Below are 25,845 nucleotides of genomic sequence, written 5' to 3'. Positions count from 1 at the left end.
TCAGCTGCTTGTGCCACATTGGTCTGAGTAAGCCTGGTCTCAGGTCCTTCCTCTCCAATTACGGTCAAGTGAAGGATTTGATTCCCGAAATATCCCAGTCTTGATTCTATGCATGTGGGGTCCGAATGTCTCCATCGCTGTCGCCCCTGTTTTGGACCTTCTTCATGTGTGTCCACTCTCCCTGGTGATCAGATGCTTTGACGTCTGCTCCACTGCACAAAAGCAGGACCTTTAAGGAGGACGCAGTGGCTCCTTGATTCCTCGGCTAGACGTGGTGGAAAGATGTTGCTTTCATCAACTGAAAACCTTTAAGAAAATATTTCATTTTTGTACCCTGGCTGATTGGATTGTGCCAGTGATGTCCTTGGCCTTCTCACTCCTGCACCACGGCAGTGCCCTCAAGGTCTGCTTGTCATTATGCTACAATCCCTGACTTTTGTCGATGTAGAACCCAGCCATAAAGATTCACCACTGGGTGCACATCTCTCCAGCCTTGCTCCTGCGTTGACTCTCTTCTGCACCCCATGTTGTTTTTAAAGCAGTGCGCAGCGCATCAAACCTCTCAGAGCCAGGGCCCACCCATTCTCGGGGAGAAACTCCACCACCATGCTCTCAGAGGGCTTATTGGGGTCCCCACTTCTTTGCAAGGGCCTGAATGGCGGTAGACCCTTTCCCATCATGGAACTCTGGAGCCTTGTCTCTCTACCCCCTCCAGTGGAAGCAGTCATTCTCCAGGGGGTCAAGCTGTGGGATATTCCTGGGTAGTTCCCCATTCAGCTGATTTGGAGAGGGATGAAGATCTTCACATCTCCAAGATGCCACCTTGAGCGAGGGAGGCGGATGTGAACTTGAGAAATGCACTAACCAAAACCAGTGTCCACCCATTGATCATATATCCCTCTTTCTTTAACTGCATAGGGGAGCGGTCCATATACGCTCCACTAGCAGGACCCCCGAAACAATAGCAATCACTCCCCTCCAAGAGGCCATTTACACATGTAGGGGCATTCTCTATGGGTGGGCTGTTCTATTCTCCGCAATGCCACAATTCTATGGTTGCACGGCACCATCTCTAAAGATTCCTAAACCCAGACTACCTGTTATTATCATCAGTGGTTTAGAAGCCATATTCCAATTTACCCCCCAACCCCCACAACAGGACCACTCGGCACTACTGTCCACATTCACAAGAATCTGCTTCACGTATGCCAGGCCTTCTCTCTTGTCATTGGCTGCATTGTTTTCCCATGTACGCTCAGTCCTATTTACTCCTCTCGCCACACCTTACACACCTCGCGCTTCAATGTCCATGATCAGATGTAGAGCCTTGCACTTACTGCCACTGGACGTGCTGCTATGCATCACATTCCTGACGGCAAGAAATAGCCAATCGAGGGCTCTTGATAAGCAAACCAACACACTGCCATGGTACCACCTCTCATCCCTTTGGTATTGTGGGCCAAGCTCAAGCCTTACCCCTCAAAGGTGAAACTGGATCAATAGGTTATAAACCTCACCATGCAGAGCAGGAGACTTGGGAATGATAACATCCAAACCAGGTTATATAGAATGATTTCTGATTAGGTCCATCTGGTCAGCCATGCTCAAAGGCAGGTGTGCCTGCCAGGAAGTTTGTCCTCTAGCCTGTGTCATACAGGTGCCAGGGATCAACACTGACTGGCACTAATGTTTCAGAAAATGATAAAGGCATGTTAGGGATCTGGTTCAAATTGGGAACAAAATAATAGTGCACGAGGATTCAACTAAACCAAGGTACTCATGATGGGTATTCTTCAGAATGTGTGCACTGCATTAGGACAATGAATCAAAAGAAAGTGGTTCTCCTTCTGAGTTTGCCGGTATCCTGGCGGTAGAGCCGCCAGGATATTGGCAAATGTAGATACCATTTCCTGCACTTAGTCCAGCGGCATTGCCGAGTGCCAGAGTGACGGTGTAAATCCCCATTCATGGACCATGAGGGTTTTTTAGCCCCTAGGGTGCCTGCCTTACCACCACCTTTTAGCTGGAGGTAATGCAGGCACCCCACCGACAAGCCCATAGTCGGCCGGTCCGGTAAAGTGCTGGTATCCGCTAATACCGGCACTTTTTTACCAGACCGGCCGATTTAGAATGTGTCTTTTAAGCAGGTAAAGAGTGTTCAAACAAAAGGTTTGCCCAGTTCTTGGTAAGTCTGGGGCTGGGACGCTCCAAGTAAATTAACCCAATGACCAGAAGGTATATAGTGCCAGGTTCAAGGGGTTCCCATACCCTTCTTCTCATGGGTTCCCCCTTGTGTTCTTAATCTCTCGTTTAAGTGGTTCCTGAACCCTTCTTCTCTTTTCTCTTGCAGTCTCCATCTTCTTCTTAATCTCATGTCCAAGGGGTTCCCGCACCATTCTTCTGTCTTCTTCTTAAGGTCTCAGCTCTAGATTGCTGCCTGTTGGCATGCTCTATAAGCAGTGTTGCAGCGAGCAGGCTTCAACCAAGGTCTGAAGTCAAAAGGAGACTGGAGGCCATCCTCAGGTCTTGACAGGGTACTCACTAGTCCTCTCCACCTACTTCAGAGACCTGGTTCTCAAGCCGCCAACTCCAGTCTCTCATGCCATCTAATTCTCACCTCAAGGTTTGTTTCTAGAGGATCCTGTCCTGAACATTCCTATCTCTCTCTTTGTTCTGACCATCTGCCCTTCTTGGAGATCAGGCCACATATATGTACCCCTTTGTGTTTGGGTCCACCCCCTTATCCTTCTCAATACTGTTCCTCCACCTTTCCACTGATGTAGTCTCCTGCCTACTGTTGTAGGGCCCTAGTGGTGATGGGTTTGAGGAGGCCAGGACCTAATGGTTTGAGTGCCTAAAATAACTAACAAAGAGTTGGTTATACTGGTGCAGTAACTGGCGGGCAGGAATCCGCTCACCCCTTTTATTTGTATAACCCACGTGACCACAGCCGTCGCAACATACAGCATGCTGTGGTCATGAGCCACACTCACATGACAGCACCGTGACGTGCTGCGGACTTAACATCCCATGCCAAGGGCATAAACAAGAACATGAACATCAACTTTATTTTCAAACAGCGTAAACCAACATAGACCAGTTCTGTTCTTGACTGGTCCTCTTAGCCCTGGCCACTCGGGCTGAGTCCATGATAGGCGCAGGCCTTCCGAACCTTTTCCTTTCGTCCCTTCCATCCGGCCATCCCTGATCCTTTTGCCGGGGCCTACGGCTCTTGCCCTGGGTTACCTCCTGGTATCTCCGGTTCCTGCACTGCCAGGAAAAACACCTCTTCGGTGTCATAATCCCGTCCAATGAGGCTATTGCTTCCACCTGGTCTCCGCTCCCCCTTTCATCCTCCTCCTGCCTGTTGGCCTCTTCTACCAGGAGCGCCATGGCCGCCTCGGTCCTGCGATTTCTCCACGGCTCTGCTTCCTTGCTGATTGATGCCCAGGAGGCTCGGCAGCACTTCGAGTAGTGCCTTACCTTGTGACAACACTCACATTGCTGCCCGACCACTGAGCATGTCCCTGCATGCGGCATGCCCCCGCCACAGAACTCGCACAGTCGCAGTACCTCTTCCTTGATTCTTTTTGAAGCATGACCCACGCCAGCCCGCACAGCGGTCTTCTTGTTCTGTGCTCTAACGGTGTGAACCTCCTCTAACTGCACCCCTGGCTACCTTCATGTGGGTTGATCAGGATTCGGCCAGTTTCTGGACCCTTGCTAACTCAATGATGCGCGTCAGCAGAATCCTGGGTTCTTTTAATATCTGAGTTCTCAGTTTGTTCAACCAGCACTTCTGAATTATTTGGCCCCATAGCTACCCTTCTTCATCGACGAACGTGCACGTCGCTGTTAGCTGGCGCAGCCTGGTGTAAAATGCATCGATGGACTCGGTGGGCTCCTGCCCCGGCTGCCAGAGTTGGAACCTTTCATACTCTACGTTAACCATGGGGTCAAAGTATAAAGATCCGTCCCCCAGCGGCAGCACTGGGAATAGCCTATGCACTTTGCTCCTTGCGTACAGTAGCGGGAGAGTCTTCTTTTTTGCGTCGTCATCGATCTGCGCCACCTCAAAGAACATGTCCAGCCGTTCAAGCCAATGTGCCCAGCTTGGACCCAGCGTTGTGGGACTTGCTGTCATGTCGAACTCTGCCACCGGGTGGCTGTGGAATGATGTGCCTGCGGCTAGTGTAGTGCCCCGTGGCCGTGGGCTGGGTGTCATGAAGTTGGGATGCCTTAGTGGAGTAAGTCTGGCTCCTCTGGCATCTGTTGCCCTGCCTCGGTTGGCCAACATAGACCCCAGCAGCATGCAGCTCTTTACTCACTTGGCACTGGCCTGTGCCCGTCTTTGCTGCCGAGCGTCCCTTGAAGCTGTCAGGCTAACGGGCGTGCAGGTGTTCTGGTGAGGGCACCAATGTTTGGTCCCTCTGCGGGTGTGCACTGCGGTGCTGCCTTGGTGCGTATTGTCACTGGTTTCTACCCCTGCTGTTGGTGATGGGCTGTGCTGCTTGACTCTCCTCCCCCACCCCCCCAGCTGCACAAGCACTCTCCATGTGAGCGCTGCGGCAGGGACAGGTAGGGATGATGTAGTCCCCTGATGACTGTGCCTCTTTCCTTCCTCCTGCTTCCTTTCCTGCCACGGGCGCTGAGGGAGGCTGGGGTGCCTCGCCTCCCCTCACAGGTCACCAAGGGGCAGCTTCCTGAAGCTCCTCTGTCTCTCCTTTTCTTCCCCGCTGCATGAGCACTCTCCACGTGAGAGCTGTGGCGGGGATCAGAGGATGTCAGCGTTGGTTTCCTGGTGCGCTGCGCTACACAAATCCTCCTTTTCATGCCCCCACCTGGGAGATGCAGGAGCCACCTCCTCCGGAGGCCTACTGATGCGCTGGGATGGCTGGGCCGCGTCGAGGTATGTACCCGCTGCCGGGAGCCAAGCAAGTGTGTTCACGCGAGGTCCAGCACACACGCCTGAGTTGCGTGATCCTCGTCGCCAGTTGTTGTAGGGTCAAGGGAGGCCGGGCCCTAGTGGTGATGGGTCTGGGGAGGCCAGGCCCTAATGGTGTGAGCGCCCTAAAATAAATGACGCTGCAGGGATAGCGGGGTGTAGGTGGCACACACAGAAGTGTGCCGCCCTAAAGGTAAGTGGGGTGGGGGGGTGGTGGCAGGTCGGGAAGGGGAATGCGGGCCGGGGGATGCGGACAACGTGATCTATCTGATCACTGCGCCGTAAATGGCATCAACATTTTTGTCAGCGCAGTTACGGGCGGCGCAGTGATCCCCTAGATTCATATTCTACCCTTCTCCTAGTTACTGATGTCCCAGCACTTCAACTCTTCACTTCGTTCCACTGCCCACTTGGTTCACCTCCTCTTTGCGACTTGTGCAACCACATTTCACCTCTACCCCTCTCTATTAGATCTGCCTTATCCTTTTTAGATGTTTCTCCACTCCTCCACCTCTTTTAGATACTCTTTTGCCAACACCTTATCCCCTTCCTCTATCTTGTCCTCTTTTCCTGCTCACCTCTCTTGGTCCAATAACCTCCCCTGCCCCCCTGGGACTGTCTGCTCCCAGCCATCTGGATCACTCTCCTCCCAACCTTTTTCTTCTTTCTCTCTCAGGATCCCTGAGACTTGCTTTTCCTAACCCTCTGGTTCTCTCAATTCTCCACCTCCTGGTCTATCTTTGTGTCACGCCCCTGCGGAGACCATGGTCACTGTGGCATAGATGGTCTCTTAGACGGGTTGCGGCCATCTTTACTCCCAAGATGGCCGCCACTACGGATGGTGTGGGTCTAGACTTACACCAAGGCCGCGCGGTGGAAGGACCGCCCCCCTGCACCGGAGCCGGTTCATCTGTTCCTGCGGACAATGCGCAGATGCATTGCTACTCTTCCACAACAGCGCTTCGTGAGTTCGATACTAGGATCTATTGCATACTAGTTTGTCATTCCTTCTGTGTAATTCTACCCTTTCATTCACCTGTTTCAGACTTGACTCCTTCTCCCAACTCTTGCACGACATCGGAGACTCGAGTGTACTCTCTCAGCCACACTCGTTACGAGCTTAACCTCACTGATCGGTTCGCTAGTGAGAATTCCTCCCTGGCGTGCGGTACGTGAGAATTGATAGTCAGTCCCTAGTATATCGGGCGTTAGAAGAAGAACCAGAACTGACACCTGATATTATTTACCTATTCAGAAGCAGGGATATGCGGGGTCCGATCCGCAGTATTGAGATTTGAGAATCATTCTATTCCTGGGACGTCCTCGAGGTTACTCCTATCCGCGTCTCATCGGAAGACCTACAATATAGCCCGATAAGTCGTATCCCCCTTCCAATCAGGTACTCCTCGTCTTCTCTACCCATATTCTGCCTTCTACTTACCCTTCTTAAACTTACCACTTTCCTCTGTCTTTATCCAGATGGCTCCCCTCCAGCGGATAGTCCTGGTACCAAAACCCTCTCCAGACAGACGACATCTATCCAGTGGCCGTTGACACAGGGTTTTCTTCCCCAGAGGGTTTCCCTGGGGTCCTTCCCCTCCTTAATCCTTGTATTGAAGGCAGAGGAAGGGTCTCAAGGAGGCACTCATTCTCTACCCCTGTCGGAACCATTTCTGAAGAAGGAAGCATAGGAGGGAGAACGACTGGTGTTTCTCTAAGGTAACCTTTCGGTGTATTCAAATTCCTCGTAATTTGTCTAATTATTACAGTTAGCAACGCCCAAAAATATTAGAAGAAAGACTATACTGGGGCTTCCCAGGTGCTGAACGGTTGCCTTAAAGAACTCGATAGTTCTAGGAGATACCATGGACGCAGCCCAACAGCAGCAATTGGTTTCTGCAGTCCAGTCTTTGACTGCGGAAGTACAGGCATTAAAGCAGGAAAATGCCTTCTTGAGACAACAGGTTGGAAGGGTACCTAGTTGTTCAGAATTACCTCCAGGTCCCATTCCAGGGGGTTTATATGATGGGAATCCCCACAAACTTAAAGCGTTTATCGAAGCATGTACTGTCCAGTTTTCATTCAAAACGGCCTTCTTTCAGAATGATCATGACAAGGTGGGACATATGAGCTAACTTGACTGGACAGGCATTGGCATGGGCTACACCACTGGTTGTGACAAACAACGCTCTGCTAGACTCCTATCCCACCTTTCTGAACAGTCTTAGGTCCATGTTTAGTAGACAAGAGATCACAGTTTCTTCCCAAGAGCAATTATTAGACTTCAAACAGGGATCACAGGATCTACTGTCTTATATCACCTCTTTTAAACAGCTTGCTGCTGTAACCTCTTGGGCTGATGATGCTCTGATAACACTATTTCGTAGGGGTTTGAATGAGGAACTTAAAGACGAGGTGTCTAGAGTGTCCCGACCTCCCAACCTAGCGGAAATGATTACATTAGTGATGCAGATGGATTACCGTCTACAGGAAAGGCTCAGAGAACGACGGCGAAATCGTTCTATGAGACCATTGACTACGCATCCTCCTAGTCCTATGAAGACCCCAATAGATGAACCTATGCAGATAGGAATCACAAGAGGTAGACTCACCTTGGAAGAACGTAATCGACGGAGAACTAAAGGCTTGTGCATGTATTGTGGGTCCAAAGACCACCCATTACAGGATTGCCCAATCACCCCTACCAAACGACAGGGAAACGCTTCCTCCCAACCGCACGGGGAACCGTGGCTAGGGAGCCAATAACAGGTTCCTCAACCATGTCTTTAACTTCTCAAGTCACAGACACACCCGATCTTCCCATGATTGTCATACAGGTTTCAATGGAATGGGGCACCTCCGAGCCAATTTTGGTTCCCGCATTGATTGATTGCGGAGCTGCCGGAAATTTTATAGACACCCATTGGAAGAACGACAAGAATATACCATGCTCCCTTAAGACCATTGCTGTCCCAGTAGAATCTGTGGATGGAAGTCCACTGATTTCCGGTCCTATCAGGGAACAAACAAGACCTATTCAAATGAAGATTGCATCTCATCAAGAGACTATCGTATTCGATGTCATTCGCACAGCACATTATCCCTTGATATTGGGGTTACCGTGGCTTAGAGCCCATAATCCATACATCAATTGGAAGGCCGGCACAATTTTTCTAGGATTGGAGCATTGCCTTACTCATTGCCTTTCTGGTGGAGTGTTGGGATTCCGTTCCACACACTCCGCCCAAGAAAGGAATTGCACTACTTTAGTGTTACATAACATCCAGGAGATTCCTCCTGACTACCAAGAATTTCAAGTAGTATTTTCCGATTCAGAATTCGCTGAATTACCTCCCCATCGTAGAGATGATTGCGCCCTAGAACTTGATCCTGATGTTCCAATCCCTTTTGGGCGCATGTATATACTATCAGCGCGCGAACGGGAAGTCCTAAAGGAGTATCTCCAGAAGAATGTACATAACGGCCTCATTCAGGAATCCACTTCTCCAGCCGGCGCCTCACTGTTCTTTATCCCTAAGAAGGATTCGACAGAACTCGGACCATGTGTAGACTATCGGGGTTTGAACAAGATCACCACTCCGGATCGCTACCCGATGCCCTTAATCCCGGATATTCTTGAGGCAGTAAAGGGTGCCAAGATATTTACCAAGCTAGACCTACGCGGAGCTTACCATCTTATCCGAATCAGCGTGGGGGATGAATGGAAAACCGCCTTTCGTACTCCCTTGGGCCACTATGAATACAAAGTGATGTCATTCGGACTTTCCAATGCCCCAGCTGTTTTCCAACGTTTTATGGATCACATATTCTCGGATATTCTTCTACATACAGTCATTGTCCATTTAGACGACATACTGGTCTTCTCAGTTTCCATGTCTGACCATATCCGACATGTGATGGAAGTCTTGCAGAGACTAGAGGAGAATCATCTTTTTTGCAAGTTAGACAAATGTGAATTACACAAGGATAGAGTGGCCTATTTGGGTTATATACTATCCGCCGAGGGAGTTGCCATGGATCCCAGGAAGATCTCTGCTATAACGGAATGGCCAGTTCCACTGTGTGTTAAAGATCTGCAGAGATTCTTGGGATTCGACAACTTTTATAGGCGCTTCATTCCCCACTATTCGGAGAAGATCCTCCCTATGACGGCTCTCCTTAAGAAGAATGCAAAGTTCTTTTGGTCAGACAGGGCTCAAATAGCCTTTGAGAGTCTCAAGGAAAATTTCACCAAGGAACCTATACTCTTCACCCCTGACCAAAACAAGAAGTTCATTGTAGAACCGGACGCCTCGCACCATGCGGTAGGTGCCGTTCTACTTCAAGAAAATGAACAAGGAGACGAGTGTCCTGTGGCCTATCTATCTAAGAAACTCTCACCTTCGGAGATCAATTACTCGGTCCTCGAAAAGGAATTATTAGCTATTAAGAGAGCCTTTGAGGAGTGGCGACATCTGCTACTAGGGGCCAAACATGCCATCGAAGTACGGACCGATCACAGCAATCTCCGAGCCTTACAATACTCTCAAACACGAAATAGTCGCCAAGCTCGTTGGGCCCATTTTTTTTCACCCTATGATATCGTCTTCTCCTTCATACCAGGAAGAGTCAACCTCAAGGCAGATGCATTATCCAGAAAGGATTACAACTCTACCACTCCTTTCCGTTCCGAACCCTTGTTTCCCAAAGCCAGATTTTTGCAGGAAATCACCACCTTTCTTCAACTGGTGGCTATTGATACCTCTCGATTTATACAGACCAATCCTCGATTTGCTGCTCTCTGGATGCTTAACTCATCTGAAGGATGCTTCTATAGAAACAGTTATTCATTCCCTCCGAAGAATTAAGAAGAGTGGTACTTCAACTCTGTCATGATTCTCAGATGGCAGGGCATCGCGGTATGGCTAATACCAAGGAATTGATTCAACGCCATTTCTGGTGGCCAAAGATGGGCCGAGATATCAGAGACTATGTTTCGGCATGTGCCATATGTTTACAAACAAAGACCCCTCGGTCGGGCCCAGTGGGTCTCCTATCGGTGATGCCGATTCCTGATCGACCCTGGCAGATAATTTCGACAGATTTCATAGTCGAACTCCCTATCTCAGATGGTTGTACAGTAATCATGGTTACAATCGACTACTTTACGAAGATGGCACACTTTATTCCTCTACCATGCATTCCCACTGCAGCTCAGATGGCGAAAAGTTTCCTTTCACGGATCTTCACGCTCCATGGGCTTCCAGAAACTATCATCTCCGATCGTGGTTCCCAATATACTTCATGTTATTGGCAACAGATATGTAAGAGCCTTAATATCTCCCGAGCATCGAGTTCTGGCTTCCACCCTCAAACTAACGGCCAGACGGAACGACTGAACCAGGCATTGGAGGGCTATTTGCGCTGCTAAATCTCAGCTTCACAGGACAACTGGGTTTCTCTATTACCATTGGCGGAGTTTGCCTACAACAACTCCCGTCATTCCGCTTTGGGTTCCAGTCCTTTTTTTTGCTCATATGGATTTCACCCTTCCTGTTTTCCTACTGGCCTTCCCTCTTCATCACGATTTCCAGATGTGGATAACCTACTTCAAGTTATCCAGACAGGTAATTTGGCGGCCAAATCTTCGCTGCTTGAGGCTCAGGATAGAGTCAAACGGTTTGCGGACAAACACCGTTCTCCAGCGCCCTCCCTGAAGACGGGTGATTTGGTATGGCTGGCCTCTCGTTTCTTACCACGGCATCTGGCCCCGTCCAAGCTGTCTCCTAAATATTTCGGACCCTTTCCCATACTACGGAAGTTGGGTTCCTCTGCTTTCAAACTCAGGCTTACCCCTTCTTGGTCCCGGATTCATCCCGTGTTTCATGTGTCCCAACTGAAGAAAGATGTGTATGATCGGTTTTCAAGATTAAGGAATACTCACCCTCCTCCGGTATCTACCCCGTCAGGTCCTGAATATGAAGTGGCGGATATTTGTGACTCTCGTATCTTTCGAGGTCACCTTCAGTTTTTGATTGACTGGCAAGGTTATTCTCCTGCTGATCGTTCCTGGGAACCTGCCTCTGCCGTGCATGCACCGGCTCTTATTCACCGGTTCTTCTGTAACCATCCGGGGAAGCCGGGGGCCCCTGCCCCTCGGAGGGGGCATACTGTCACGCCCCTGCGGAGACCATGGTCACTGTGGCATAGATGGTCTCTTAGATGGATTGCGGCCATCTTTACTCCCAAGATGGCCGCCGCTACGGATGGTGTGGGTCTAGACTTACACCAAGGCCCGCGGTGGAAGGACCCCCCCTGCTCCGGAGCCGGTTCATCTGTTCCTGCAGACAACGCGCGGATGCGTTGCTACTCTTCCACAACAGCGCTTCGTGGGTTCGATACTAGGATCTATTGCATACTAGTTTGTTTGTCATTCCTTCTGTGTAATTCTACCCTTTCATTCACCTGTTTCAGACTTTACTCCTTCTCCCAATTCTTGCACGACATCGGAGACTCGAGTGTACTCTCTCAGCCACACTCGTTACGAGCTGAACCTCACTGATCGGTTCGCTAGTAGAATTCCTCCCTGGCGTGCGGTACGTGAGAATTGATAGTCAGTCCCTAGTATATCGGGGGTTAGAAGAACCAGAATTGACATCTGATATTATTTACCTATTCAGAAGCAGGGATATGCGGGGTCCGATCCGCAGCATTGAGATTTGAGAATCATTCTATTCCTGGGACGTCCTCGAGGTTACTCCTATCTGCGTCTCATCGGAAGACCTACAATATAGCCCGATAAGTCGTATCCCCCTTCCAATCAGGTACTCCTCATCTTCTCTACCCATATTCTGCCTTCTACTTACCCTTCTTAAACTTACCACTTTCCTCTGTCTTTATCCAGACGGCTCCCCTCCAGCGGATAGTCCTGGTACCAAAAACCTCTCCAGACAGACGACATCTATCCAGTGGCCGTCGACACAGGGTTTTCTTCCCCAGAGGGTTTCCCTGGGGTCCTTCCCCTCCTTAATCCTTGTATTGAAGGCGGAGGAAGGGTCTCAGGGAGGCACTCATTCTCTACCCCTGTCGGAACCATTTCTGAAGAAGGAAGCATAGGAGGGAGAACGACTGGTGTTTCTCTAAGGTAACCTTTCGGTGTATTCAAATTCCTCGTAATTTGTCTAATTATTACACTTTGCACAGCCTCCTGGGATTCCCTTGCAGCTTCCCGTCTACTTCTTGCCCTGGCTGTCTGGGCTTCTTTTCCATCTCCTTATCTCCCCAGACTCTCCTAATCTTCTGTCTCCTGCTCTTGCTTCTGCTCGTTCTCCAGATCCTTCTGTTCACCTCTCCTTCCGGGTCCGAATACATTCTTCCTCCTAACACCCACATCCTTCTGCCAGTGGCTATGCCTGTTATAAGGTTTTGTCCCCACCCTACAGCCGCTCTATGGTTCAGGGGAACGCAAGCGTGTTGTCTATGGTTGCTGGGATGGAGATTATCTGACAGGCCCCACTCCTACAGATGGCTGACAGCCTCGCTGAGTGACTTTAGATTGGCTCATCCTTCTCCTTGGGCAATTCTCTCTCTGCCTGGAAGGCCCCGGCCCAGCCCTTCGGATGAACCCCGTAGCTTAACTGGCAATGCTGTATGAGTGTGGGTCCCTGCGGAGGTGACTCGTGAATTGCTTGATTTCTATTTCTAGCATCGGAATCAGCTCTATCTCCCCCTCTCCCGTGGTTCTATATCAGATTTCTGTGCTCACGTGATGGGAGCTGGCCATGCAGGTTCAGCTGATCCTGGAGGATTGCCACGCTTTGATTGTCTTGAAGGGGATGTGACAATGTGACGAGCCCTTGCTTCCCATGATCGGCATGGTGAGGTAGCCAGGGGTTCCTCACTACACTGCCCCTGGGCCCAGCATCTCCTGACTTGTGGCTGCCTCTGGCCACCTTGCGTACCCCATCATGCACCAGCAAGGCCAGCCATGGATCTTTGTTACATATCTTCACCACCACTTTCTTCTTACTCCCCCTCTGCTGGTTCCTAGGTTGACTCTGGGTCCCACTTTCTAGGAAGTATCCTTCTGGAGTGTGATTTACTGTACCCGTAGAGTGTAGCGATGGCACCCAATTTCCCTCAGCCTCCTTTTGCCAAATGTTATTCTCTTTGTGTCGTTTGATGTTTTGTTTTCTGGAACTCTCTCTTTTGGTCCATCACCTTGATGATATGATAGGTTATTTATAACACGCTTAATACCCAGAGGTTTCTAAGCACAGACCCGGGGATCGAACCTGTGGTGCTCCGTGTCGTCTTACTTCCAAGGGGAGCACGTTGCCCGTGAGCTATCCTCCCGAGACCTTGTCGCTTGTCAGGATGGATGTATTGAGCAGGAACATTTTCTGAAGGTCCTTCCTCTTATTCACAGGGATCCATCCACAGGTCTTGTTCTTCTTCCCAGATGGTTCCTCCCACAGTGTTCCTTTTTCCTTGGAATCTTGGGTGAGGTAGGTGGACGCTCTCCCTGAGGAAGTCTTACCTTGTGACTTCCTGCTTGTCGGGTCGGCCTCAAGCCCAGATGTGTGGTGCCTCTCCGGGCTAGATGGTTTCTTGCTCTCCACATTCAAAATATCTCATCATCTGCATATTTTTCCAAAACTCCATATCCAAAATTAGAACTGAGTTGGATTAAACATGAAATTATTCTACTACATTGCACAAAATTCATATATGAACTATATGATTTTAGTTTTCTCAAACTGTATTTTTGCAAGTAAAATGTGCCGTAGTGTCTGAAAGGCTCTCAATTGAGGACAATTATCTAGATGTTACGATCTCTGTGTTTCAAAATATAACATTTCTTCAGGAACTGAATGTCACCAACTTCATCTCATAATTTGCTCTGGAAATCGATGAAAAATCTAAATTAGTGCCTAACCTCATACATTTCTCGATCAAATAATAGACCTCGCTGTTGTGAATACCACTGACCCCTTTACTTGTTATTGTTTTTAGGTGTGGAAAAGATCCGTGGCTATGCTAATTTTGGGACTATCGGGACTCACGGCTAGCTTGCCTTTTTGGTTGTAATCCCTCAGCTTCTATCCGGGGCAACAACCAAAAGACCCAGGGGTATAGCCCCCTTTACCCTCCTCTAGCAACGCCTCTGATATGTGACCTCTCCTTCAATGAAGAAATAATTACTCCCTATGTGCATTCCAAAGCTGTAAGACCTCCGATAACTGTAAGGCAATAGCAGTCTCCATCACCAATTGTTTGATAACGTTTTATATCAATATGTATGCAGAATGTGTGATGACTAAGTTACCAGGATATGTCCTTCTTAGCGTTCGGTGATATTTATCCTGCTGCTGATTGATGTGGATTAATCAACCTCCTTCAAAATGTCCAATAAATAGTTGCCTACCTGTCCACTTCTGTTACAGCTGTTGCTGCTCTATTGTGTCGCACAAAACTTGAAAAAACGTTGCTAAACTCGCGCTTGCCTTTTTGGTATTTTACAGCAGAAAGAGCAAGTAGCGTGCCGAAAAACGAGAAGCGACGTGCTAGGCGCCATATTTGTAGTTCTTAATATTCTCGTGCAACGTGTTCTGTGTCTACACGTTTGCTCGTTAACAATTGAGTATTCCGTCTGTCAACAAAAATTGATGCTGTCAAATGTTTTAATAAAACCCAATTATTTAAAAAAAATAGATATAGTTGATGAATTATATTTTCTAAAAGTCACACTCTCATTAATGTAAACAATCCTTATTGTTTTTTCTACTGGAATGCAACGTCCATCTGCACCTGGACTGTAATGCTGAACATGTGTCCAATGCGTATGTTGTATACATTATTAATTTTGTCACAATTCATTCTTTAAAATGTGCGTAGCTTCACAGTATACAATGCCATCACTTGCATATTGACAATAATCAATCAATGTCGGCCCACATTTAAATGTTTCTCCAAAACAGTGATCGAAGTGAGGGGGAGCGGATGGGAGCAGTGCTCCTCTACTTTTACTTTTTCTCTCTTGCATTCCTATACTTTTATCTCACAAAGAAACCACTCTGGAGCGCTCCTTTTTAAAGTAAAAGTATAGGTACGGTAGAAGTCAAACGATTTGCAGCACTGAACTGTCTGATGCAGGCTGCAGTAGACTGGATGGCAGAGCCTATTGGCCCACGCCTGCGCATTGAGCAGCAGTGCTGTTCATTTCTGCACATGCCCTAACTATGCACAAGCGTGGGAAATGCAGCAGTGACCACCCTCAACCCTCTTGTTGAACTGAGCCGCCAACTGGGTGAGCCGCCAGGCTTAGAGTAACTTTTTTACCTCCTGCCGCTGCCAGCAGCCAGGTAGGTAATGGTGGAGGTCGGAGGGCGGCTAGTGTATAAGTGGATCGGGAGAGAGGGACGGTCCATTGCCGTCCCTCTCTCCCAACCCGAGCACATTTTTACTGCAGCTTGGCTGCAGCTGCCTTTCATTGCTCTGCCCGTTTCTCAGAGTCTCACTCACAGCCCCCCTGAGACACAGAGGCTGCGTCTGGCTCTTCAGCCAGTGCGTAATGAGCTCAACAACACGTTTCTTTTGTCATCAGCAGCATAGCCTTTCTTATGCATGATGGTGAATTTCCAACTGAAAGACCACCAGTCACCATGCAAATCTGTGACTGTTAAAGTGAGCAACACAATAAAGCACCCTTTGAAAATGTGTTCATACCCATAACATCTAATAGATTGATATGCTAAAAAGTAAACTTTGCTTTGATTTCCTTAGTTGAATGTTCTCAAAACCATACATGACAACACGCAGAGGTTAGTGACGAATCTCCAAACCTAAGTAAGTTTATGATGCAACGTATTTTATTGTGAGTGTGTTTTAAAGCGCTGAAAATAAAGTGGGTAAATAGATATTTTGCCTTTTGCATCGTATAGTTTTCCATTCAGGATGTGGAAAATAAAGGTACACTGATATTATTTTGGCCAAACATGCTGCTTTACTATGCAATTTGTGTATTTTGTAAGTAAACTCTATAGGACAGTATTAGTGTAGGTCTCGACACCCGAAACTTTAATATTTGTTCCAAGTAAAGTGTGGAAGAAGGTGGCCGTGCCGAAATTGCAGAGTGGGTTAAAATCCCTGCTTCACTGTTTAGCGTAAGTGTGTGATCCTGGACAAATAATGTAATCTAATTCTTACTTCAACTGCAAAAATTGGAGTGCGTATAAGTGATTACATTTACACCCTTACAATAGGACAGTTTTAATAAGTGTAGGGACAAATTGGTGTGCCCTGTGTTCCTCTGCTAGTGGCTCTAATACTGTCACGTAGAATTGCATTATTGCTGCACTGGCCCTCCCCCAGTCTCGTATCACTTGATTATACAGGCAGACATTGGGCCTCATTACGAGTTTGGAGGCAGCCATGCCTCCAAACTTGGATCCGGGTTCCTTGAATGAGGAATTACTGGGCCATTCCAACCTCGGACTTTGCAGAGAGGGAAGGAGGGCAGGAGCCCATTCCTCACGTCCACATGACCGCTTCAGGAGAAGTGGCTCCCCGTCACCCACCCTGCTCATCCTGCTCAACTGGGTAAGGCAGTGTGCTCGCAGCACATAACCTATGTTTGCTGTACCACATCATCTGCGTGGCAACTCCTGCAGACTCCACAGTTTTCCCGAGGCATCTCTTTCTTTTGTTCGTGATTTGGAACCGGCGCCTAAAATGGCCATCGGAGGAGATGTTGTTTACGGTTGCTTGGCAACCCGAGTAGCGATACTCGGCTACTGATTGGTGCTTGTGCCCTATTTCCAGGCCTCTACGTTGCTGGAAGGCGTGAGCCGGCCCTTCCCTAGTAGGCCCCCTAAAAGGCTTGTACAGCCTATCTGTGCCCGCTTTCTCCTCGGACTTCGCAGAGAGCGTAGGAGCCCATTCCTCACCTCCACGTGAGCGCTTCAGGAGAAGCGGCTCCCCGTCAGCCACCCTGCTCATCCTGCTCAAATGGGTAAGCCAGTGTGCTCGCAGCTCATAACCTATATTTGCTGTACCAGATCACCTGCGTGGCAACCCCTACAGCCTGCCCAGTTTTCCCGAGGCATCTCTTTCTTTTGTTCGTGATTTGGAACCGCCGCCTAAAATGGCCGACGGAGATGTTGTTTACGGTTGCTGGCAACCTGTGTAGCGATACTCGGCTACTGATTGGTGCTTGTGCCTTATTTCCGGGCCTCTACGTTGCCGGAAGGCATAAGCCGGCCCTTCCCTAGAAGGCCCCATAAAAGGCTTGCACAGCCTATCTGTGCCTATCCGTGATTAGGCAGACAATCAGCGATCTATTTTGCAGACTGGCTCACCATACCCGTGCCACCTGGATCAGGGAGCATGCACGCATCCTGCGGTAAGCCTAAAAGTCAAGAGTGCTCTGATCCCTGAACCTGCCTATCCAGTCCAAACACCCGCACGTTGGACAATAGAGTGCCCAGATGTGCATAATGTATGCCACTCCATCTCACTATCTGCTATGCTGTAATCGAAAGTTAAACTACTGCTAGAATTCATAACTCTGCGACCTATGCCTCATTTGTCCAGAGCAGACATCATGCATAGTAATAACCCATCTATGATCATACGTAGGTCTACGTACATGTAACTATGCTTGTATTTGTATGGCAATAATGTTAGACTTGCATAGCCACGCTGGTTGTCCTGTTTGACCCACCCACTCTGCCCAGATCCTCTTAGACGCACAGCCAATCCACGAGGGCGCCCTCGGTCACATCTGGCTGCAACTACGGTCTCAACCGCACAACTATAGCTACCTCCAACTGCAGATGCCTAGTCATCCACTTATGCTCCAGATGCTGAGTGACACACCGTCACTGTCCTCCTCCTGCACAGAAATGTCTGTCACTATCCTATGCCTGATTTACGCTACTGCATGCTAATAACTGTGATTGACAATATTCTCTATCTGTTTATAGTTCTCCTTTCCATTGCTGATGTGCTAAATTGTGCCTGTTTACCACTACTATTGAGCTCTTTCTTATGTTCCAACCCAGCTTGGACCACAAGCCTGCTAAGGTTTCTACGGTGAGACTCAAAAAAGCATTAATATCACCTTATGTAGAAGCGCACTATATACTGCAGCCCCTGACATGAGGCTTAAGCCAGTTGCCTCTTGCTGCAATACTATCGCTCCTGGTGTACAGTACCGCCCTTATTACTTCATACAGATCCCTGCTACTTACCTGCCTAATGCAACCAAATTGTAGTCCCTTTTATTAACTTAGCGCTGTCTGTATTGAAGTAGCTTCCTATCTGTCTAGTGCCAATTGCATATAAGTTTCTCCCTATCTGTCTAGTGCCAATTGCATATAGGTTTCTCCCTATCTGTCTAGTGCCAATTGCATATAAGTTGCTACTTACCTGCCTAGTGCAAACGACATTGAAGTGCCTTTTATCATCCCAGCGCCATCTGTATTGAAGTTGCTTCCTATCTGTCTAATGCCAATTGCTTAGACATTGCTATTTTCCTGCCTAACACTATCTGTATTGAAGTCGCTATTTACCTGCCTAGTGAAAACCACACTGAAGCGCCTCTTATTAACCTAGCGCTATCTGTATTGAAGCTGCTTCCTATCTGTCTAGTGCCAATCACATAGAAGTTGCTCCCTATCTCCCTAGTGCCAACGGTATAGAAGTTACTATTTACCTGCCTAGCACTATCTGTATTGAAGTCGCTGTTTACCTTTCTAGTGCCAACTGCCTGAGCCAGCATTCCTAGCTACCTAGTGCACTGGGTGAACTTTGTATCTTACCTGCCCAGCAACATGTATTCGTCTTTGCACTGTATCTGACCAATGACGTTTAAGTTGTAAAGGCATTCCACCAAATCGGTACCATCCTATCTGAATCTCCAGGCAATCTCTGACATGCCTGCATCATAGCTCCTAGATATACTGCCAACCCAGGCTACCCACTGACAACAGTGCCTTCCTGAGTCCCCAGGACGCTCCACTCTATCCCGGCCCTAGAGATACTTCCCATCCCACCATTTTAATCACACGAGTAAGTCATGCACCTGCCAATGATCTATACTGTCCTGCGAAGGACTATCCTATACCTTACCAGCACCTTACATCCCATTATGATTCCTACCTCGCCATTAACAGTTACTACACACTATCCAGTGACCCATAACAACAAACTCCCAAGCCAGAATAATCTGGACACCAGTACGTGCAGTATCCTGCAAGGGAACCTTAAACTTCGCACTAGACTCCCGAAAATGTATGAACCTCGAGCCAACACTTTCCGCCCTCTCATAAACAATACCTCTAGTAACCTACAGTCTAACTCTAACATCTCCCTCCACAAAACCCTCAAGACCAAACACCCACGCCAGCTCAATAGCCGGCTAACCCAAGACTTCAACACCCACTCTAAAAACCTCCACGATTCCCACTCACCATCCAAGGAACCTACCCAGACCAGTTTAAGAGGAGCCCTTATAAATGCCTGTTCCATGGTAGCCCATGCAACAGAAATTGCAGACCTGCTCCAGACAGAAAAATTGGACTTCCTTGCTATCACGGAATCCTGGCTTCATTCAGCAGCAGGCCCGGCAATCATGCTAGCCATCCCCGAGGACTACACACTCCTTAGAATAGATCGCACTAAGTCTCAAGGTCGAGGCCTCGCCATCATTTCCAAAACTAGTCTATCACTGAGACTCTCCACACCACAAAACCTAGACTCTTGCAAATCCCTCACGGCCAAGTTAACCATTTCGGACTCCCAGGCCCTGTCTATTCACCTTATATACAGACCCCCTGTTCCCCTAGGCTCCTTCGAAGAAGACCTAACTAACATTCTATCAGATAATCTCAAAAACGCCTCTCACTGTCTCCTCCTAGGAGATCTTAATTTAGGCTTTAATGATCCATCCGACACCAAAGCCACGCTCATCAACGATTCCCTTGAGGAACTGGGCTTCACCCAAAAAAGTGACAGGCGCCACCCATACCAAAGGAAGAACCCTTGACTGGGTAGCAGATCACAAGTGCCAGACCTCCATTACGTCCGTTATTCCTCAACCTTGGTCTGGCCACCACTTGATCTCCTTCTGTCTAGAGGCGACACCCCCACCACCCAACACTAACATGGCCCCAGCTATCCCCACGAGAAATAAAAGAAACATCACAGCTGAAGAACTCACCCCACTGAGTCTTCCCACCTTAAACTCGATCCCTGCCAACACTGACCCCTTCACTATGGTAGAGGAATATAACAAAACAATGTTATCATCATTAGACGCTATAGCACCATTAAAAACTAGAAAGAGTAAACCTAAAAAACACATGAACTCTTGGTTCATCCATCACCTGAAAGCTATGAGACTAGAAAAACGTAAAAGCGAACAAATTTGGAGACAAGACCCTTCCGAGACTAATAAAAACACTCTCAGCAAAATAGCCTCCCTCTACAAAAAAGAAATCATACCCGCCAAACAATCCTCCTTCAATTTGCGCATTACTCAAGCCAACTCTAGGACCAAAGAACTGTTCACAATCCTTAAAGAAATAGAATCACCCATCACAGCACCAGATACCTGTCACAAAGACAAACTATGGTGCACCAGCATTCAGAGCGCCCTATCAAATAAGGTAGCGACTCTCCAAGCTAAGATCAAGAATAAAAAAGAGACACTCCTCCTGGCTCCTAAGCCCAACAATATGTCCAAGCCTCAGCCCCAACTACCGCCACCACCCTCCGATCAACACACGCCCGCTTCAAATTTAATACAGATTCCATTTTAGAAATCAAAAAAAATCATCCTGGGACTAAAACCCTCTAACTGCCACGGCGACTCGTGCCCGAATTATAAAAGACGACACACGGGACCTCTCACCTTTCATCTCCAAACTCATAAACGCCTCCTTCTCCACTGGTACCATACCTAACAATTTGAAACAGTCTTGGGTTCTCCCTTTACTTAAAAAACAAACCCTTGACCCCTCCATACCCACTAACTATCGCCCCATCACCACAGTCCCATTCTTGCTTAAAATCTTGGACAAGGTGGCTTACCTCCAAATCCAACAAGTTCCTGGAATGCAACAAACTGCTAGGAGTACAGCAGTCAGGATTTAGACCGCAACACGGAACCGAAACAGCGCTCATAGACCTCAAGGCACAGATTGACGCGCTGAGAGACAATGGTAAAGCAGCATTACTATTGCTACTTGATCTCTCGGCAATGTTCGACCTAGTGGACCACAAGATCTTGTGAAACCACTTCAACTCCGCCGCCCACTTCTCAACAGAAGCGATAGAATGGATCCAATCCTTTTTGGATAATAGATCTATGCGCATCTACTCCCCCATAGCAGTAGCTGACCCCATACCGATCTCCTGCGGGGTGCCACAGGGATCTTGCGTATCCCCTCTACTCTTTACAACATTTTCACAAAGCCCCTTTTTGATGATCTAGACGACCTGGGTATCACCTACACTAACTATGCGGATGATACCCAGATCCTCATCCCGCTGACTGGCGATTACAACAAGGATTTGGCCTTTGTGAATAGAGTGTACCTCATCATCCAGGCATGGATGGCCTCTCACTGTCTTTGCCTGAATGATGACAAGACGGAACTCCTTATCCTAGACACCCCTGCAAATCTCAACAGATTAGGCCATAACTATTCCAACTTTATAATAGATGACAACAACATCACAGTAGCCAAGGAAGTCAAAACCCTTGGCTTCTATTTAGACTCAACACTAAACTTCAAAAAGCAAATTAACTCCATGGCCTCATCAACATCATACACCTGCAAACTAATTAGAGCAGCTAAACCCTTCCTCTTCCCCAACAACTGCATTACCTTGGCAAGAGCCCTTGTTCTGTCCAAACTGGATTATTGTAATGCCCTATACCTAGGGAGTAATAACTACATTACCAATAAGATCCAGATTTTGCAAAACAACGCCTTAAGAGCAGCCCTATGCATTCCTAAGAAAGCCCATATTTCTGACCATAGAAGATCTAATAACTGGCTATTTACGAATGATAAAATCTTTCTCAAAACAGTATCCCTCACACACAAATGCCTTCACCAAGCTGCCCCAAAATATCTCACAGACAGATTTACTAGACAACTCGCCAACCGACCTACAAGAACTACCAATGCCAACCTTCTTATTGTGCCCAGGTATAAACGCACGAAGACTGGCAGGAGTAGTTTGCCGGTTAAAGCTGCCCAATCCTGGTACTCCCTCCCCCAACCCCTGAGGGCTGACCTACCATGCTCAAGCTTTAGATCTCATGTCACCCGCTGGATCAAGGAGAATGACCACTAACATCCCAGTATATATTCACTGGAACCTTTGCTCCTACTGGTACTCATTGTTTATACTACCTATTGAGCCTTTATTATGTACTTTGCGTTTCTATTGTGTAACACTTTTCATGCCTTTCCTGTACATACTGTCCTTATTACCTCTGACTGTATAAAAATGTATGATATTGTGCAGCACTGTAACCTAAGCTGAACAACCCTCTTGATGTCTATTGCGGCCTGATACCCCCGGGTCTGACGCGCATTACAAATAATAAAAACAAAAAAAACAAACAAACCCTGGAGTAATTCCTCATTCAATTTACCCATCCCCATTTCCATTCGAGCTCCCATAGGGCTCAATGGGAATGGGGAGGGAGCTAACAACGGGCCTGTTAATAACGGGCTCGTTGTTAGCTCCCTGGTCCCATAGCGGGACCCGCAAAGGACATCTGGTCTGACCAGACGTCCAGAGCGGGTCCCGCAGGGAACCTCGTAATAGGGTGGAATGGGATTAACGGCACTAGCACCTTTAGCGGTGCCGTTAAACACATTCCGCCTGTGTCGGAATGAGGCCCATAGTCTCACAGACAATCAGTGCACCAGAGGTTCTAGTATAGTGGACTAACTCTGGTTAAACCAACATTACATTTTCTCCCCTGTTGCTCCCAGCCACTGCAGTTGCTTGGGCCGTCCAGCGTACTGCCCCACACTCTGCTATGTACTGCTATGCTATGATACTGAGTCTTTCATTGCACACCATCTGCCATTCTCACACTTTTTAGGACCTTCAGGATCTGCAAGAAGGGGGTGTTTTCAGATTAAAGGAGAGAGTTAACTGATTGTAACATTGAAGCTGCAGGAGAATAGTCTCATTGTGGAATTACCACAATTTTTTCCTGCAATGACAAACTTGTATTTTGGCCCAAAGCCCATTCGTTTTTTGGCTCACTCATGGAAGTACCACTTGAAAACAATCGACCTCTTCTGATCTCAGTCTATGTTATGATACCTGCACCCTTCTGGTAACTTCTAATCTATAACCATTGCCTACGCTATGGTATGTGTAACATTCTCTTTGCTTCCAGTCTGTCTCCTGTGACCATGTTTGCGTGTTTGTAGATTGTGTAAGCTGTATACCTTCCTCGGGATGGTGTCCTGTAGCCAAGTATCCTCCTTCTGGACTAATGTTGCCCTTGAAATGCCACTAGCTTATTGGTCTGATTCAGTCAAGTATGAAACCGGTAAAGGCACTTGAATGGAGTACACCTGGTTTGTCATGGCTATGAAAGCGGGCGGGGGAGGGTGGACAGCAACCAAAGATGCTTGGACGCCTTTGTTTCTTTGGTTTCGGCTGTGGGGTCTCAGATGCTTGTATGCCTGGGGCCCCACAATTCCTAAAATGGGCATGCGTGGATCCTGGTGTCAATCTCTCTCTTAACTGAAATCTCTCTCCTCTCTCGTTGCTACAGGAGATGACCGCTGGGAACGCTGTCGGAAAGCAAATCTTTCGGAAGGTCAACTAGCTACCTCCAGTGCAACAGACGCCTCAATCAAACAAGAAAACAACACTATATACAAGTCTTCTAGCCTTAGACATGTGACCAATTCCATTTAACAATCCCCTTAAAGGACACTTTATAAAACGTATTTTAAATATACCCGCCTTACTGTATTTTTTGTAACTGTTTTTCATTGATTTTGATCAAGCAAAATCCAAGTTTTGATACCTTTTATTGGACTATTAAAATATTGTGCTAAGATGCCCGAGGAGACCTCTTAATTATATGGTGGTTACAAGACAAATGGGAAACAAAAGAAAACACACAGAGCAGGACATCACTTTTACATGGGAAAAAAGGCAAGGGATTCTCCCACTTTAAACTCCATTGGCTGCAGGAAACAAAATAGGCCAGGAATTCAAACTTGCAGGGCGCCTTCATCTGAAGGGACTTACATTGAGCAGGCGTCTGTGTTTTGCTTCCAAACACCGAGAGGCAGTTTCCTTCACCGAGAAGTTATATTTCACGCAAATGCTTTGCAGTGCGTTGTGTCCAGAGGTTTAAATGTGTGCTGTCCAATGAGTGGAAGCCAGCATGAAAAACAGTAATGCTATTGCAAACAAATTCCAAAATGTTAGATTCAAAGGCACACAGGTTGAGGAGGAAAGGGATATGCTTTCTCACACCTTCCCAGCGCAGTTAGGGTTTTCACATGTAGAGTGGTTTGCACTTTCCAATGTTATAAGCAGACCCCCATTTTTAGCTTGGGCTATTAGGTGTCGCTTGCAACACCTATAAGCCAAAACTATTGCAGATACAGATAGGGAGGATTGGCATGTGAGGAGGGACATACAGCCTGTAGCTGTTGTTTAGTCATTCGCTCACCCATTGACTGCCCATGGCCATGCTATTCCCTACGGCCATTCCCACCCAGTTCCGGCCCCTCCCTGCCCAAAACATCCCCCATGGGAACTCACGCCTTATCACCAAACCTTGCTCTAGAAGTGCCTACTAGTGTTTTAGTTAAAGCAGTCGTCTGAGATTTAACAACTTAATTGCAGCTGTAAACCAGCTACTTGTGTAATAAAAATGTCTTACCAGGTCAGCCTTCTGCCACTTGATTTATAAGCAATCTGCGTGTCCTTCACTGAAATCCTGTTATAAACAAGCATTGTGTATATGAGGCATTTGCCAGATACTGCTATTAGATGCCCAGGCACTCGCTCCATTTTGCACCTGCTACCATCAATGGGTAGTTAATACCACCATGGCAGTGCCTGGAAAATGAAAATGCCTTTCCCATGCCTACACAAAAGGCAAAACTGTTGGCATTGCCAATGCTTGGTCCAATTATAATGTGGATCCACATCTTCCTGGCAGTCACAGTCACATTTGTGCTTGCAGTGATTATTATGTCCTACCTGACTAAGAAAAACACTGTGCACCCATGTGTGGTGACTACAATATGGGGAGAGGTGGCTGCATGGTGTGTGTTGCAGCCTCCATGCTGTGCTGGGGTGGTACAATAGGTTAGCCTGAGTTACTTAGGCCTACGTCCGTGCATATGGTGGAACAAATACAGAAATATTCCCTAAGCTTCCACGATGCTATGTCCAAATGTATCCGAGTTGTGCCTCATATTTGACAGTGTCTTACTGTGAGAAACTCATGGTGACAACAAGTAACACAGACACAAGTGATCACCGTTCAAGGGTGTATATTGAACAATGAAATGCTGTATGCAGGTTGGAAAAATGCCTAATCTAAACCTACATCTAAGATGGGAGCAAGCGTCAACCATGAAAGGAATATAATGTTATGTTATGTTACTTGGCATTTATATAGCGCCTTATATATCATTGGTATGACCTTAAAGCGCTGGAAGGTTGAACGCCCTCGGGAACCGTAGTTCAGGTCAGTAGAGAGAGATAGTGTTGTATGGTGCGTGGGTGCACCGGATATGTGTGCAGCTGGTGTAGTTGTCGGATGATATTTGCTCCCTAGCCATAGGTGAGCTGCTGAAGGTATCAGTTGGATGTGTGCAGTCTGG

The 25,845-nt window shown here is 47.7% G+C and overlaps 1 protein-coding gene across 3 annotated transcripts in view; it reads left to right on the top strand.

Annotated features, from left to right (window-relative positions):
- RBP5 (retinol binding protein 5) overlaps positions 1–24,061 on the top strand; it is a 141,544-nt gene extending 117,483 nt beyond the window's left edge. For 2 of the 3 annotated variants that reach the window (XM_069650612.1, XM_069650611.1), the window contains exon 5: positions 23,766–23,954. In XM_069650612.1, the coding sequence (XP_069506713.1) occupies positions 23,766–23,819 (54 nt within the window). In that variant the 3' untranslated portion in view covers positions 23,820–23,954. Of the gene's footprint in view, positions 1–18,009; positions 18,041–23,765 lie in introns of all 3 variants that reach the window. The other variant, XM_069650613.1, reaches the window with a different exon arrangement.
- Positions 24,062–25,845: the final 1,784 nt, after the last annotated feature.

This window comes from Ambystoma mexicanum, chromosome 3p (genome assembly GCF_040938575.1).
Source record: "Ambystoma mexicanum isolate Mex_15411 chromosome 3p, UKY_AmexF1_1, whole genome shotgun sequence".
NCBI classification, from domain to species: domain Eukaryota; kingdom Metazoa; phylum Chordata; class Amphibia; order Caudata; family Ambystomatidae; genus Ambystoma; species Ambystoma mexicanum.
The sequence above is the reverse complement of the archived record's forward strand: the minus strand, read 5'-3'. Positions and strand labels throughout refer to the sequence as shown.